We start from the raw sequence: 14,151 nt of genomic DNA, 5'->3' as shown, positions 1-14,151 counted from the left end.
TCTAACATATATAAGATTTAGCAACACTGAATGTTATCATTTATATAAGGAACTTTTTTTTTTTTTTAAAGATTTTATTTACTTATTTGACAGAGAGAGAGACAGCCAGTGAGAGAGGGAATACAAGCAGGGGGAGTGGGAGAGGAAGAAGCAGCCTCCCAGCAAAGGAGCCCGATGCAGGGCTCGATCCCTGGACTCTAGGATCATGCCCCGAGCCGAAGGCAGACGCTTAACAACTGAGCCACCCAGGCGCCCCATACAAGGACTTTTAAGACAAAAGAAAAGAAAAGAAAAAAATAAAGAAATATGGAGAAAAAAATCTATTCTGGAACCAGGTGTTCTAAACATTTGGGATCTGCATGGGACTGACTGGGAAGGAATGGACGATTGATGAATTTTACAGCAGGTTTCCATTTATTGGTTCTTTCATTTCCCATTTCTTTCAAATTTACCTCTTCTGTCTTCTTCCTTAAATAATTTCTCCTTAGTATCTAGTAAAATACTTTCTTTCAGATACCCCAGTTCTCTGCCCAAATGCCTCAGGCTTCCATCTTCCTAACTCTGTCCAAAAAGCAAAACCATCTGGGCCCAGTGACCGGAGCTTCCTCTCTTACTCAGAGCTCTGAGAGTGTCCATGATGGGCCATGAGTCAACTACAACAGAAACAGCCCGTCTTCTCTTGGGCTAGTAGATGTGAGCCTCAGGTATTCCCACTGGGGCCCAACTTCTTTCACCCATTAAAGTCCCTGGGGCTAGCTGGCTACAGGTGGGTCTCAGACCACATTTTTGCCTTTATCCCCAGAGTCTGTGCCTGGAAAGGTGGATAACATCCATATTCCAGGGAGAGAGAGGTTTCCTTTAACTTCCTTTATTCATATTTGACAAGTGCTTCACTTACATTGGCAATTTAATGGGTTTACAAGCTATTCATTTTGTTTCTCAGCTTAACAGCTTTGGTTCCCCTGTGTGGCAGTGGAAGTCTGGGACATGCACCTACTGGGGACCTGCCTGGCTCTGGGGAGAGGGATACACCTGCGGTCCACTTCCAGGCCTACCCCTGCCATTTGTGGAGCTAGGGCAAGAGTATAAATGGACGCTTCGGTCTTGGTCTTCTGCACCCCTCTTCCCACCCTGGCTCTGTTCTGAACTGAGGGGCCTCAAACACCTGTGTGAACATCCTGGCCTGAATGTATCAGCTCCATCCACTTTTTCCAGAAACAGCCAGTTGTTGGCTCCCCTTTAACCTAGAGGTACACACACTGGCTGTTATGATCTGCTCTAGGAAGATGGGCTCAGGAAGAGGTTGGTGTCAGGCCTGGGAATGGGGTCAAGACCATATCTGGAGCATGGTCTAGAAAAGGGTGAAGCATCCAGTAAGCAAGTCACCTTGGCTCCATGGTCTCCTGAGAATGGCTGGAGGAGGACCAGCAAGGGACCCTTCCAAATGTGGAGTTCCCCTTGCTAGGGTATAAGGCCAGTACTGCCCACATCCACACTGCCTCAACAGCATTGTCAGTAAACAGTAGCAACTAAGTGCCAGCCGGAACTTTGCTACATGCTTTGCCCATGATTTCTCATTTGATCTTCACAGCAGCCTGTGAAGCACCCCATTTTATTTTTTTATTTTATTTTATTTTTATTTTTTGAAGATTTTATTTATTTATTTGTCAGAGAGAGAGAGAGAGAGTGCAAGCAGGGGGAGCAGCAGGCAGAGGGAGAAGCAGGCTCCCTGCTGAGCAAGGAGCCCAATGTGGGGCTCCATCCCAGGACCCTGGGATCATGACCTGAGTCGAAGGCAGACACTTAACTGACTGAGCCACCCAGGCATCCATCACCCCATTTTGTGAAGGAAACTCCCTGTGCTCTTGTACTTGGGGTTGAATTTTGGATTCCACTCTGCATATTTCGTTTCGTTACCTGCTGACACTTTACCAGCCAGTCTGAATTCTTGGAACTAACCTTGCCTCCCCAGAGCAAATTCCACACCTTTACTTGTCTCCTTGGATTTGCTGGAGTCCTCCCACCTGTGCTGTCCTGAAGCCTTGCTTAACTAGCCATGGAGGATATCTGGATGCCTGGTGAGATCACGGGACTGCCCTCTGTGGTGGGATGTGGAACATCAGAGGTGGCATAGCTTTCACCCCGTCCTCATCAAGTAGCTAAAATTCTCATGAGTCAGTTAGAACCGACTCACTTACAGTCTCACTTATAGTCTGTTTAGATGATCTAAACAGTTCAACCCCTACATTCCCAGCCTTGACCAGCTGTCACTGTCATTCTTGCTCTGTAGGGTGTCCCCAGTCACCTACTCACCACACAGAAGGTCCTTCCGCTTGCGAGAATTGGCCGATACCCCGTGCAGCGGCATAGATTACCTATCAGAGAAGAAACGTGCTTATCAGTAGGCTTTATTTTTACTAGTTTCTTCCGAAAGTTAAAACAGACCTAGGTTGTTTTTTTTTTTTTTTGAGAATGTTTAAATAGCTGCCAGACTGTTCAATGCTTTTTTCCTGTTCTTAGAATATGAACCTTCCCACCATGTCAGTTCCAGTTTTATTCTCTGTCCTAAAGAAGATGGTCATCTATCTAGTGAGCTCACTTGCACTCATCTATTAGTTTATTCATTCACTCAACATGTATCTATGTAAGATACAGGGGATCCTAAAACAAGAAAATACAGGCCAGTTCTAAGGCACTATATGGTTTTCTGTAATGGGGCCAAGAGCGTAAAGGAAGCAACTGCCAGCAACTCGCAGATTACGAGAGTGTGTCTGTGCTCACCTTCAGGTCTCAATTTAAGAATTTGTATATTTAACAGGTAACTTGTTTAGACACTGTTGACACCTGAAAATGGTGTTTATTGATCCTGCAAAAGGGATATGAGTAGGTACTTCTCTGTAGTAACTTAAACCCATTGCAAAATTTAAAGCATCCTTTCAAATATGTGAAGGGCTCTGTTGTGGGTGGAACTACGTTCTCCAGAAAAGATATGTTGAGGTTCAAACACCTGGAACCTATGAATGAGACCTTATTTGGAACAGGACTTCTGCAGATATACTCAAGCTAAATTGAGGTCATACTGGATTAGAGTCCATCCTAACCCTTATAAGGACTAGTGTCCTTATAAGAAGAGGAAAATTCGGACACAGGCACACGGGGGAGAAGCCCATGAGAAGAGAGGGGCAGAGACTGGAGTGACGCATCTATAACTCAGGCAATGCCAGGACAGCTAACAGCCACCAGACGCAAAGAAGCGGCAAGGAAGAATCCTCCTCTAGAGCCTTCAGAGGGAGCACGACCCTGCTGACACCTTGGTTTCAGACTTGTAGCCTCCAGAACCGTGAAAGAATAAGTTCCTGTTGTTTTAACTGACCTAGTTGGTGGCACTCTGTTATGACAGCTCCAGTGAAGGCAGCCAAATAAGTCACTGGAGAGAGAACTGAGGTGTCAAGATGGGTATGTGACCTCTCCAGCAAGTGCTCTGCCGTTCTTACCTGCTCCTGGGTGAGCCGTAGCTACTTTAGAAACAACCAGGGGGGCCCCTGAGTGGGGCTGGGATGACCTTGTGAGTGGGGTGGAGCAGCCTGAAGCATGATTCCCGCCTGGCCTCAGGCAGGTGGTGGTTTCTTTCCATGTCAGCCCTACCTCCCAGGGCTTCCAGGAGTTGCTCCTCCGAGGGCTGCGGGTGGTTCCTAAGGAGCGTGTACATGGACATCACCATCCCAGGGGTGCAGAACCCACACTGGGTGCCGTGGCTCTTGGCAATCCTCTCCTAGAAGGACACATGAATGAACGATCACAGGCCTTTCTGCTGTCACCACCCCTCCCGAAAGTCCACATCTGGCACCTCCCTTATCATGGTGGAACCCAGTCCCTGAGCAGAGCACCCCTCCCCTGGCTCAGAGATGGCCAGCATCCCTTTTCCTATGCTGCTCTGGAGGAGGTGACTCAGAAGCCATATTCTATCATTACAATCATCTCTCAAGCTCAGATGCTCAGGTCCTTCTAACTGGGAATTAACAGTGTGTAGCTTCTATTCCCAGAGTAAGAATTCTCCGGAAATCAGTAATTATAAGGAAAGTCTGTGTAAGTTTCAAAAACAATTTTCTTGAACACCTCCACATCTTGTCCAGCTTAATTCTGACCATGGGGCCACCTCATTTTGATTAATTTGGAGACTATTTACTGTTGACCTCACTTTACTTTTTTCTTTAAATTCTTCTGTGTTGGCTCAAAAGAGTTCTACTTTCAAAGATCCAAGATTTTGGTCTGTGTCCTAGATCCTTGCTATTTAAAGTGAAGTCCATGGACCAGTGGTGTTGGTTCCACCTGGGAGCTTGCAGAAAGTGCAAAACCTCAGACCTCTGCTCCAAACCTCCTGACTCAGAATCTGTATTTTTAACAAGCTCCCAGATGATTCTTAGCACATTAAAGTTTGGGAAGCCCTGTTCTAGATTTCAGAGTGTTATCTTGCGTGATCTTCCCAGACATTCTAGTAAATTCTGCTGGGTCCTTGGCCTTTGCTGACCTTCCTGGAATTGATTCTCATGTTGTGAAACCCAGAGACCCTCTGGGCTCCTCCTGCTGGAAGAACCCACAGTACTGGTGGGTTTGGACCTATGATTCTCCAGTTCTCTATCTCCCTTCTCTGTGACAATGACAGAGGAGCCGGTGTGTTTTCTGCTAACGCATGTCACAGTTCTCTTAAAATCAGCCTCTGTGTTCCAGCTTCAAGTTAAGATTTGGAGAAATGATTGTGCTTGTGCTCTGGTATAGACAGCCTCAGTTCTAATTTTACTCCCAAGACCTCCTATGCCACAGGGAATAATCCTGAGTTTTATCTTGTGCGTCTCTGACATTTTATTCTATGAATAATATCTTGTGTACAATATTTATTCCAGCCTATAGTCACATAGACATCAATCAATGTTTTGATAATCATGCTTATCATTTGAGTAGAAAAGTAAGAAAAAAGATGATCATCTAATAAAATGTGGATTTCCAACTTTCTTTAAATCACTTAGGTATTATTACCTTGATCAATATGCATCCAAAGCTTCTACTTACCTGATTACAACCTAGAAGCTCCAGGCAGCACAGTCAACACAGTGTTGGTTAAAAAGAAAAAGTTAAGAAGTGAGAAAATTACAATGTGCTCTTACCTGCACAGGGTGAAGCCTGGTGTTGATACTTCCAACACCTTCCACAGTGGTGACAGCAGCCCCATACAGAGAGCAGATGGGCACCAGGCATGCAGTAATGGAGAAGTGTCTTCATATGAGCAACACAAAGAAAATCAAGGAGAGTAACACTGTCCTGCCTCCTGGGGAATCTGGGAACCAAGAAGGGCAGCAGAAACCTCCCCCAAGCCTATCATTCAGCCTGGGGGATGGGGAACTGGAGAGGTGACAGGGAAGGAGAATTTAGAGTCCTCTCTGCTGACTCTGTACTATCTCAAAGAATTGAGGATCCCTAGGGAGAACCTGGGCATTCTGAACCTCAGAAAAACTTTCTAAGCCCATACAGACCCACCTAGGTCTGAACTCAATGGGAATACACTCATGTCACCAGGAGTATGATTGGACCTCAACTAGTATTTATTAGGATATTGACCCCATAACAGGTAAAAGGCACACTTAAGTCTTTTATGTCTGCATTTGAGATTTTTTTTGCTTGTTAATTTTAAACTCTCTGGGTAAGGTTCATTGAACAGTGGAATGACATGTGTTCTGAGGCCATTTCTTGATTTCTTGGGCCAGTGGATTTGGGAGCAGCCCAAGTCCTGGAATCTGACCCTTAATTATAGGATGCAACCACGGCCCAGGTCCCTGCTCTGCAGGGTTGGTTCAAACCAGCAGCAGAAAAAGCATTATTTTCAGAACCAGAAAATGTGCGTTGAAGTCCTTGTTCTAGAACCTTGTGTGACCTTGAACAAGTCACTTCATCTCTTTAAGCCTCAGTATCCTCATCTGTAAAATGAATGGTTTGCCTAAATTGGGGGTTTCTTACCATGGGATACATAGACATGTCAGGTTTGGCCAGCAAACCCTGAGGTGGCAAATGAAACGATTATTCCAGACACCTTAGTAGGAGAAAGGAAAGGGCATGGGGACCAGAGGATCTAGGGGCGAAAGGTCCCAAGCCAGATTCTGCCTCTACCTTTATTGTGAATGTTATCAACACAACAAAAGAATAAGAAAAACAAGAAGGAGGGGGCGCATGGGTGGCTCAGTCATTAAGTGTCTGCCTTGGGCTCAGGGCGTGATCCGGTGTTCTGGGATCAAGCCCCACATCAGGCTCCTCTGCTAGGAGCCTGCTTCTTCCTCTCCCACTCCCCCTGCTTGTGTTCCCTCTCTTGCTGGCTGTCTCTGTCAAATAAATAAATAAAAATCCTTAAAAAAAAAAAGAAAGAAAGAAAGAAAAAAAAGAAAAACAAGAAGGAATGTGAAGCTTTAATAATCAGGGCAATGGCATAGGGAGTATCGTGTGATGAGAACAAGCTGTGCTCGTGAGGAGTGTGCAGACAGGGAGTGCGTGACCACCAAAGAGAAATGTTTCTCCTAAATCAGCATTTACTCCCTGGATGAGTGCATTGAGCCACAACGAGGATCTGGCTGTTTTCAGCCCAGAAACCTTAAAGGGGACCCAGTTTTCTGGATACTCCTTCTTTGCTTTTCAACTAGTCTCAGCCAGGGAGGCATGTGTTTATTAAATCTTATCTAGCCAGGCATTATGAATTCCCACATGGATGGGCCTTAGGAGCTCTGCAATCTCCCTGAAACTATGTGCAAAATATAATTAGTTTATGTACGTTCTGAGGAGAGAGCTCATAGCTTTTATCAGATTCTCAGAGCGGATGAAGATCTAGGGAGGGTTAGAATCACAAGATCTTAGAGACATTTAGGTCTCAGATGGGAATACAAGCATGGCAAAGAAACAAAGAGCCCGCTGGCCTCCAGCTTCTGGGTAGGCTACCTTATCTTCGCGGACAGCGGGTCACGCTTAGACACCATCACCGTGCACGCGCCGCAGCCTCCTCTTCCACAGGCGTACTTGGTTCCTGTGAGGCGTACTAGAGGGGCTGGTCAAGGAAAGGGTGCACGGCACACATGTTACCCCCCTATAGCTGCCTCCCTAGGGTGTCGCTAGTGAGGGAGGGCTTCTTTGGGGGTGGGGGTGGGGGTGAGGGGTAGGTCTGAGAAATCATTTGCCTGCCAGGTCTCAGTAAAGGCCACTCTAGATCCTATTGGTTGTGTGATACTGAACATAATAACTTTTCCCTGTCTGTTTTCTCACTTGCAAAAAGGGAAAAGTAATACCGACTTTATCTTCACAGGCTTATCATGAGCATCTTATAGGATGATGGCTATGAAAACCCTTTGAAAAGCCCTATTTCATTATAGGTATTCTGGGTTCCAATCATGTAATTGGGAGAGAAAATCTTATTTTAGCAGTTCAGTGTATTCTAGTTTTGTCCAATTGTATTGCATTTGTTTTGTTTTTTAATTATTTTATTTTTTCTTTTTAATTTTTAAAATTTAAATTCAATTAATTAACATATATTATTAGTTTCAGAGGTAGAGGTCACTGATTCATCAGTCTTATATGATACCCATTGCTCATTATTACGTCATGAGTCTTCCTTAATGTCCATCACCCAGTTACCCCAGCCCCTCACTCCCCTCCCCTCCAGCAACCCTCGGTTTGTTTCCTATGATTAAGAGTCAATGGAAAAAACATCCAGTGGAAAAAGACAGTCTCTTCAATAAATGGTGCTAGGAAAATTGGTCAGCTACATGCAAAAGAATGAAACTTGACCACTCTCACACACCATACACAAAAATAAACTCCAAATGGATGAAAGACCTCGATGTGAGACAGGAATCCATCAAAATCCTAGAGGAGAACATAGGCTGCAACCTCTTTGACATCGGCCACAGCAACTTGTTTCGTGACACATCTCCAAAGGCAAGAGAAACAAAAGATAAAATGAACGTGTGGAACTTCATCAAGATAAAAAGCTTCTGCACAGCCAAGGAAACAGTCAATAAAACTAAGAGGCAGCCCACGGAATGGGAAAAGATATTTGCAAATGACACTACAGATAAAAGATTAGTATCCAAGATCTACAAAGAACTTCTCAAACTCAATACATGGGAAACAAATAATCAAATAAAAAAATGGGCAGAAGATATGAACAGACACTTTTCCAATGAAGACATACAAATGGCTAACAGACATATGAAAAAATGTTCAAAATCATTAGCCACCAGGGAAATTCAAATCAAAACCACATTGAGATACCACCTTACGCCAGTTAGAATGGCAAAAATTGACAAGGCAGGAAACAACAAATGTTGGAGCGGATGTGGAGAAAGGGGATCCCTCTTACACTGTTGGTGGGAATGTAGGTCGGTACAGCCACTTTGGAAAACAGTGTGGAGGTCCCTTAAACAGTTAAAAATTGAGCTACCCTATGATACAGCCATTGCACCACTGGGTATTTACCCCAAAGATACAGACGTAGTGAAGAGAAGGGCCATATGCACCCCAATGTTCATAGCAGCATTGTCCACAATAGCTAAATTGTGGAAGGAGCTGAGATGCCCTTCAACAGATGACTGGATTAAGAAGATGTGGTCTATATATACAATGGAATATTACTCGGCCATCAAAAAGAATGATTTCACAACATTTGCAGCAACATGGACGGGACTGGAGGAGATAATGCTAAGCGAAATAAGTCAAGCAGAGAAAGACAATTATCATATGGTTTCACTCATTTATGGAACATAAGAAGTAGGAAGATCTGTTGGAGAAGAAAGGGAAGAAGAAAGGGGGGGCAAATAGAAGGGGCAATGAACCATTAGAGACTATGGACTCTGGGAAGCAAACTGAGGGCTTCAGAGGGGAGGGGACTGGGGGAATGGAATAGGCCGGTGATGGGCCTATTAAGGAGGGCACATATTGCATGGTGCACTGGGTGTTATACGCAAGTAATGAATCATGGAACTTTACATCAAAACCTAGGGATGTACTGTATGGTGACTAACATAATATAATAAAAAATTATTATAAAAAAAGAGTGTATGGTTTGAAAACAAGTGAGTGAGCCTTTGGCAAAAACTCCCATCCTTACTTTCAGATCTCACCTAAAGTGTCCTTCAGCTCTCACTTGGTCAAAGTTCAAGTCAAATCCAGGCTCAGACTTCACTCCCTCTCTTTAGTCCTCCTTCTTCCTAATTGTGGTCCATTTCCACCCAGTTTAGTTTGTGAGATTGGATGTAATTCATTAGACTGGTTCAGAAGATTTCAGAATCACGGATTTTTTTTTTTTAAGCCATAGGGCTTGTTCATTTAAATTAAGTTTTAACATCAGATGCTTATCAGAGAGGTATGTAAATGAGTAGAATGGGCTGCGTGTAACTGGAGAGCTTGTGCCTCATTCTAGATAGGGCGCTAGGGACAGTCCCTCTGCTCAGCAAAACAGCTGTCACGCAGCAATGACTATTTTCTCATTTCTCATGAGAAGCTGAAAAATCTTGATTTTCTAAAATACAAGATTTCCTAATTTACAAATATTGATAACTAAACATCATGTGGACTTTTAAACAAAACTTGTCCATGCGTCGACTCCATCAATTTATAATTTCTGCTATTTCTTTGTTTACTTTTTGGCTTCTCAGAGAGATACATTAGACCTACCACTTAAAATGTTTGCCATTATGAAGATCTAAATTTCAGAATATAAAATGGTTGGGAAAACCTCTCATAAGAGAACGGATGTAGGGAAAGGCAATCTTTTCCGATGACACATGCTCTTCCCGAATCTGGAGAATCTGGTTTCCCGCCAGGACAGGGTACATGCAACGCAAACCTCTATTATATAACTACCCTCTTGGGGATTTGGAGAGCCCTTCAAGGAATAATTAGTGCTGAAGTAAAGAGCTTAGCTTTTATTTCATTGCTATTAAATCCAGATATAAGAAGCTCTGGGGAAATTTCATCCTCTCCAAATAGCCCAATTAACTTAATATCCTTAAAACCACTGCCCAAAGTGAAGAGACAGCAAGGGCCAATGGAGCTGACTGGAGATGGAGAGGTTAGATTAGTTTTCATAATCATAGCAGGCTGAAGTTTTAAGGCAAACATAGACACTGCCCAGACTTTGATCAAAAGGATCCAGTTCTTTCGTAGGAAGCTCAGCAGAGTGACTTCTGGGTCCACATTCCTCTCTATCACCTGTGTTGGAAACAGAAAAGAGATTATTATGGGGATCGAATGGGTGACCCAGGGTAATGTCTGCTGTCCTGCTTGATTTAGGGACTCAGGTATAATACTTTCATTTGCCCAACTATTTTTTGCTCTGAAGGCAAACAAGTTTCCCATACATGTACAGAGCTGAAGACTTGCCAAGTAAGTGTGACAACAATGCTTTTATATGTGATTGGAGTGGGGAGTCCCCACTGGGTAAGCCCCCATGGGAGTTACATTCTTCATGTTTGCTCCACTACCTATGTGTGTGGAATATTCCAACTCAGTCTTTTGTACTCTTGGGATGTTTGAAATTGGGGAGAGACTTGGATGCTGTGTGTGTGTGTGTGTGTGTGTGTGTGTGTGTGTGTACAATGAAGGATCCTGGAGGGAAGACGTCTAGATAGGAAGAGTTTCTAATCTGGCACCTCTGAGACACCTCCAGTTGGGAACACATGTGATTACATCACGGACCTCAAGAGTTGGTGGCAAAAATGGGAGGTGGGGAGAGTTGGTGTCATCTTGAAGGGGTCCCTGAGTGTGCTAGTCCCCGCATGGCAGAGTGGCTAATGTTGAGATTTGTTGTCCCAGCCCACGGACCCAGGGTGTCCCTCTCCTTGAAAAGTGGGGGATTATCACTCAGAAGCCTGGAGGGATCTTCTTTGGTGCTTCTTTCCCACTTGCTTATTTTGGGATATTTCCTTTGACTTTATCTTAGAGTGTCCTGTAAACACCTCCAGCCATTCTGTGGCATCAGAGGAAAGGAAGACACAGTGGGCTATTCATGTTAGGGTCTTCCTTTCTCCCTAGAAGAAAAACATGAATTTGTGTAGGCCCCCCAAAAAGTTTTGGGCTCATGATTCAGAAGGGATTAGGAACAGAAAATAGACAAAGGAGGCTCCAAAGCCTAGGCCAGTGAAACAAGTGAATTAGGGTTCAGCTCATGAATGAAGGTTTGGAAAAATGTATGGTGGCTGCTGGCTGTGGAGACTGGTTACAGGAGAGAGAGTTACATGGGACATGATGAAAACTCTATATACTATCTCCTTTCTTGGGGTGGTAGGGTGGACATGGCCAAATCCCAGTTAGGCTTGTGGGATTGTAGTGTGAAGGGCCTTGGAGGAGGTGGCAAGACTGAAGTGAAGCCACATGCTTTGGGAACTACAGAATGGTTCCCCTGAGAGATAGAGGCTCATGAGCAGAGCAGACCTGCCTGGCACAGGGCACTGAGGGTCAACCAGCAGCCTGTGTGGATGGATGGTGAGCTATGACAGGGGGATGCTAGAGGAGAGCGACAATGTGTGCCCATTCTTCTTGTCATATAGGTTCCCCTAAAACGTAGTTGCAACCTGGGAAAGAGGGGATTGAAAATTGACTGCAATTACATTTCAACTAATTCTGATTAATGAAGCCTCAACAGAAAAATTAAGTTGATAAATACAAAAATAAAGAAAGTTCTATTTCTTGTCCTCCTGAGCTTGAGGATCAAGATATGTTACTAGATACAGTGCTTCCAGGATATCAGGCCCAGTGCTAAGTGCTTTATAAGGACTTTGCAGATTCCTAATCGAAAGAAGCATCTCACTTTTAATCATTTTAGGAAGTAGATTCTAGAGACGGGTACTCTGAGGCTCAGGGAGGTGAAGTAACTTGCATAAAGTTATACAGTAAATGGCAGAGCTGGAATGGAACCAGACTGCCTGATGCCAAAGCAAGTGTGATTAACCCCAATGCTTACCACCTCCCCATATTCTCAGAAGCTAAGCCTTGGCTGAGTGGACAAGAGGCCAAATTGGTATGGGTTCCTAGTCCCTGGCTTTTTGTCCCTGACTGGACAAGAACTGCCCTCAAGCTAGTAGTTTCCTGCTGTTTCTGCAAGCCACAGTAGTATCATCCAACACTTACCTTTCTCCCATTCACAAAGAAAACCAAGTCATCCGATTTCGGTGGGCAAGGCATTGCACCTGTAAATAAATTTTGCCTTACAACTCTAGGTGTGGATGTTCTTTGGCACCAGTCAGAGAAATGAATATCTAGTGCCAAGCAGCTGAAATCCCTCCCGGTGCAGAAGTAGGCAGCTTAGAGTTCCAGAGAGCAGGGCAAGGGGTGGAGACTTCCCTGCTTTGTGGCCTTTTAAGTCTAGGGCACCTGTGTGGCCCAGCCTCTTCCTCTGCTTCCCACCAATCCTAGCTTCAAAGCTTGCTCCACGCACCACCCACTCTTCTTGTTTTCTTGTGAGTTGGAGGGCTTTAGTGTGAAAACCATAAACAACCACCTAAACTTAAACCCACTCTGCACACTGTCTCAGTCCCAGGAATATATTCTGGACAGATTTCATTCTTCTCAAAGAGAGCTAGAAGTAGGCTTTCTGAGACCTCCTACTTTTCCCAACTTTTTTCTTACTCTAGCTGCAGAAGCTTCCGTATAAGAAATCATATGGGTAAGTGCACTCTGTGCCCTAAAGTGGAGGTGTGGGGTGCCACAATCACCCAGCCCCTCTCTACCCTCCCTACTTCCTCCCCATTGCTCCACTGGGAAAGAATGATATAGTCAAGGCAATCACTTTGCAGGTGAATAAAATGAGGCCCAGATATGTGAAATCAGTAGCTCAGGGTCACACAGAAAGTTAAGTGGCAAAGCAGGAACCCAAACCAAGATCTCTTGGCTTAAAACATCTTAAGTGTATAGATAGATTCCTTAATAAAAAGAAAAATACAATGTTTGATCTTTCTGAACCTCTCCAGTTAGATATGAGGAGATAAAATCAAGCAGTTCTTGTTCTTTCAGCTAAAGTAATGCCTAGGACTTGGCCTCACGTATGAGTAAAGCAGGTAGCTGCTCAACTGGACTGGTTTCAAGAGAGGAAGCAAGACCTCTGCTCCCTAACACTTCCTTCACAAGTGCATGCAGCCTTGGCACACCACTTTTAGTCAACCCTTTGTCTTAAGCTGACCTCACCTTGTGACAGGGCCTCAGGCCAGAGATGGCAAAGACCTAGCATCTTCCCGACTTGGCTGAGGATGATCCTCTTTCCCACTTGGTCCACATGTGGCTTCAGAATCCTGAAGAGCTAGTCCAGAAACACTCCTAATCAGATGGAGTTAGTAGCTTCCAACTTTCTTTACAATTCTAATGCTGAGGTTCCAGGCACCTTCCTATACTTGTGGAGACAAGTGTTTACACACGTGTTTGGGTGTGTATGCAGGTGTTTCAGATGTGTTAAAAAGTTGCTGAATAAACCCACAACAGGGTCCTGAGAGGAGATGCTGGAGATCATGCTGTGAATCAGGTATGACCTTTAGGTCAGTGTTTTTGATCATGTCACTCCTGCTAAAAATACCCTCAATAGCTCTCCGAGGCCTGGGACATAAAGTCTTAACTCCTTAGCCCAGGGTGCAAAGCCCTCCATAGTTTCAGGCCTTAGACTCTTTTGCTTTTCAAAAAAAATCTCATGTTGGGGCGCCTGGGTGGCACAGCGGTTAAGCGTCTGCCTTCGGCTCAGGGCGTGATCCCGGCGTTATGGGATCGAGCCCCACATCAGGCTCCTCTGCTATGAGCCTGCTTCTTCCTCTCCCACTCCCCCTGCTTGTGTTCCCTCTCTCGCTGGCTGTCTCTATCTCTGTCAAATAAATAAATAAAATCTTTAAAAAAAAAATCTCATGCTCCAGCCAAATTACTCTCCTCACTGACATTCTTCTGCTTAAATATGACATTGCTCTACTCAAAACCTTCCAATGGCCTCCCAGAGCACTTAGCAAAACCCCATATGATTTCTAAGGAGGCCCCATGGGACTAGCCCTGCCTACCTCTCCAACCGCATCTTCAACCACTTCCTCCCTTGTTTGTAATCCCTCTTATCTTGGTCTTCCCCTGCTTCTTGAACATGTGGAATTCATT

At 44.5% G+C, this 14,151-nt stretch overlaps 1 protein-coding gene across 2 annotated transcripts in view; it reads right to left on the bottom strand.

The window, feature by feature from the left end:
• LOC113250605 (aldehyde oxidase 2) overlaps nt 1-12,349 on the bottom strand; it is a 78,553-nt gene extending 66,204 nt beyond the window's left edge. For both annotated transcript variants that reach the window (XM_057303837.1, XM_026492221.4), the window contains exons 1-6: nt 12,160-12,349; nt 10,185-10,242; nt 6,976-7,072; nt 5,163-5,271; nt 3,646-3,772; nt 2,314-2,375 (exon numbers count right to left, since the gene is read on the bottom strand). In XM_057303837.1, the coding sequence (XP_057159820.1) occupies nt 2,314-2,375; nt 3,646-3,772; nt 5,163-5,271; nt 6,976-7,072; nt 10,185-10,242; nt 12,160-12,213 (507 nt within the window). In that variant the 5' untranslated portion in view covers nt 12,214-12,349. The remainder of the gene's footprint in view (nt 1-2,313; nt 2,376-3,645; nt 3,773-5,162; nt 5,272-6,975; nt 7,073-10,184; nt 10,243-12,159) is intronic.
• Nucleotides 12,350-14,151: the final 1,802 nt, after the last annotated feature.

Source organism: Ursus arctos, unplaced genomic scaffold (assembly GCF_023065955.2).
Source record: "Ursus arctos isolate Adak ecotype North America unplaced genomic scaffold, UrsArc2.0 scaffold_1, whole genome shotgun sequence".
In the NCBI taxonomy this organism is placed as follows: Eukaryota; Metazoa; Chordata; class Mammalia; order Carnivora; family Ursidae; genus Ursus; species Ursus arctos.
The sequence above is the reverse complement of the archived record's forward strand: the minus strand, read 5'-3'. Positions and strand labels throughout refer to the sequence as shown.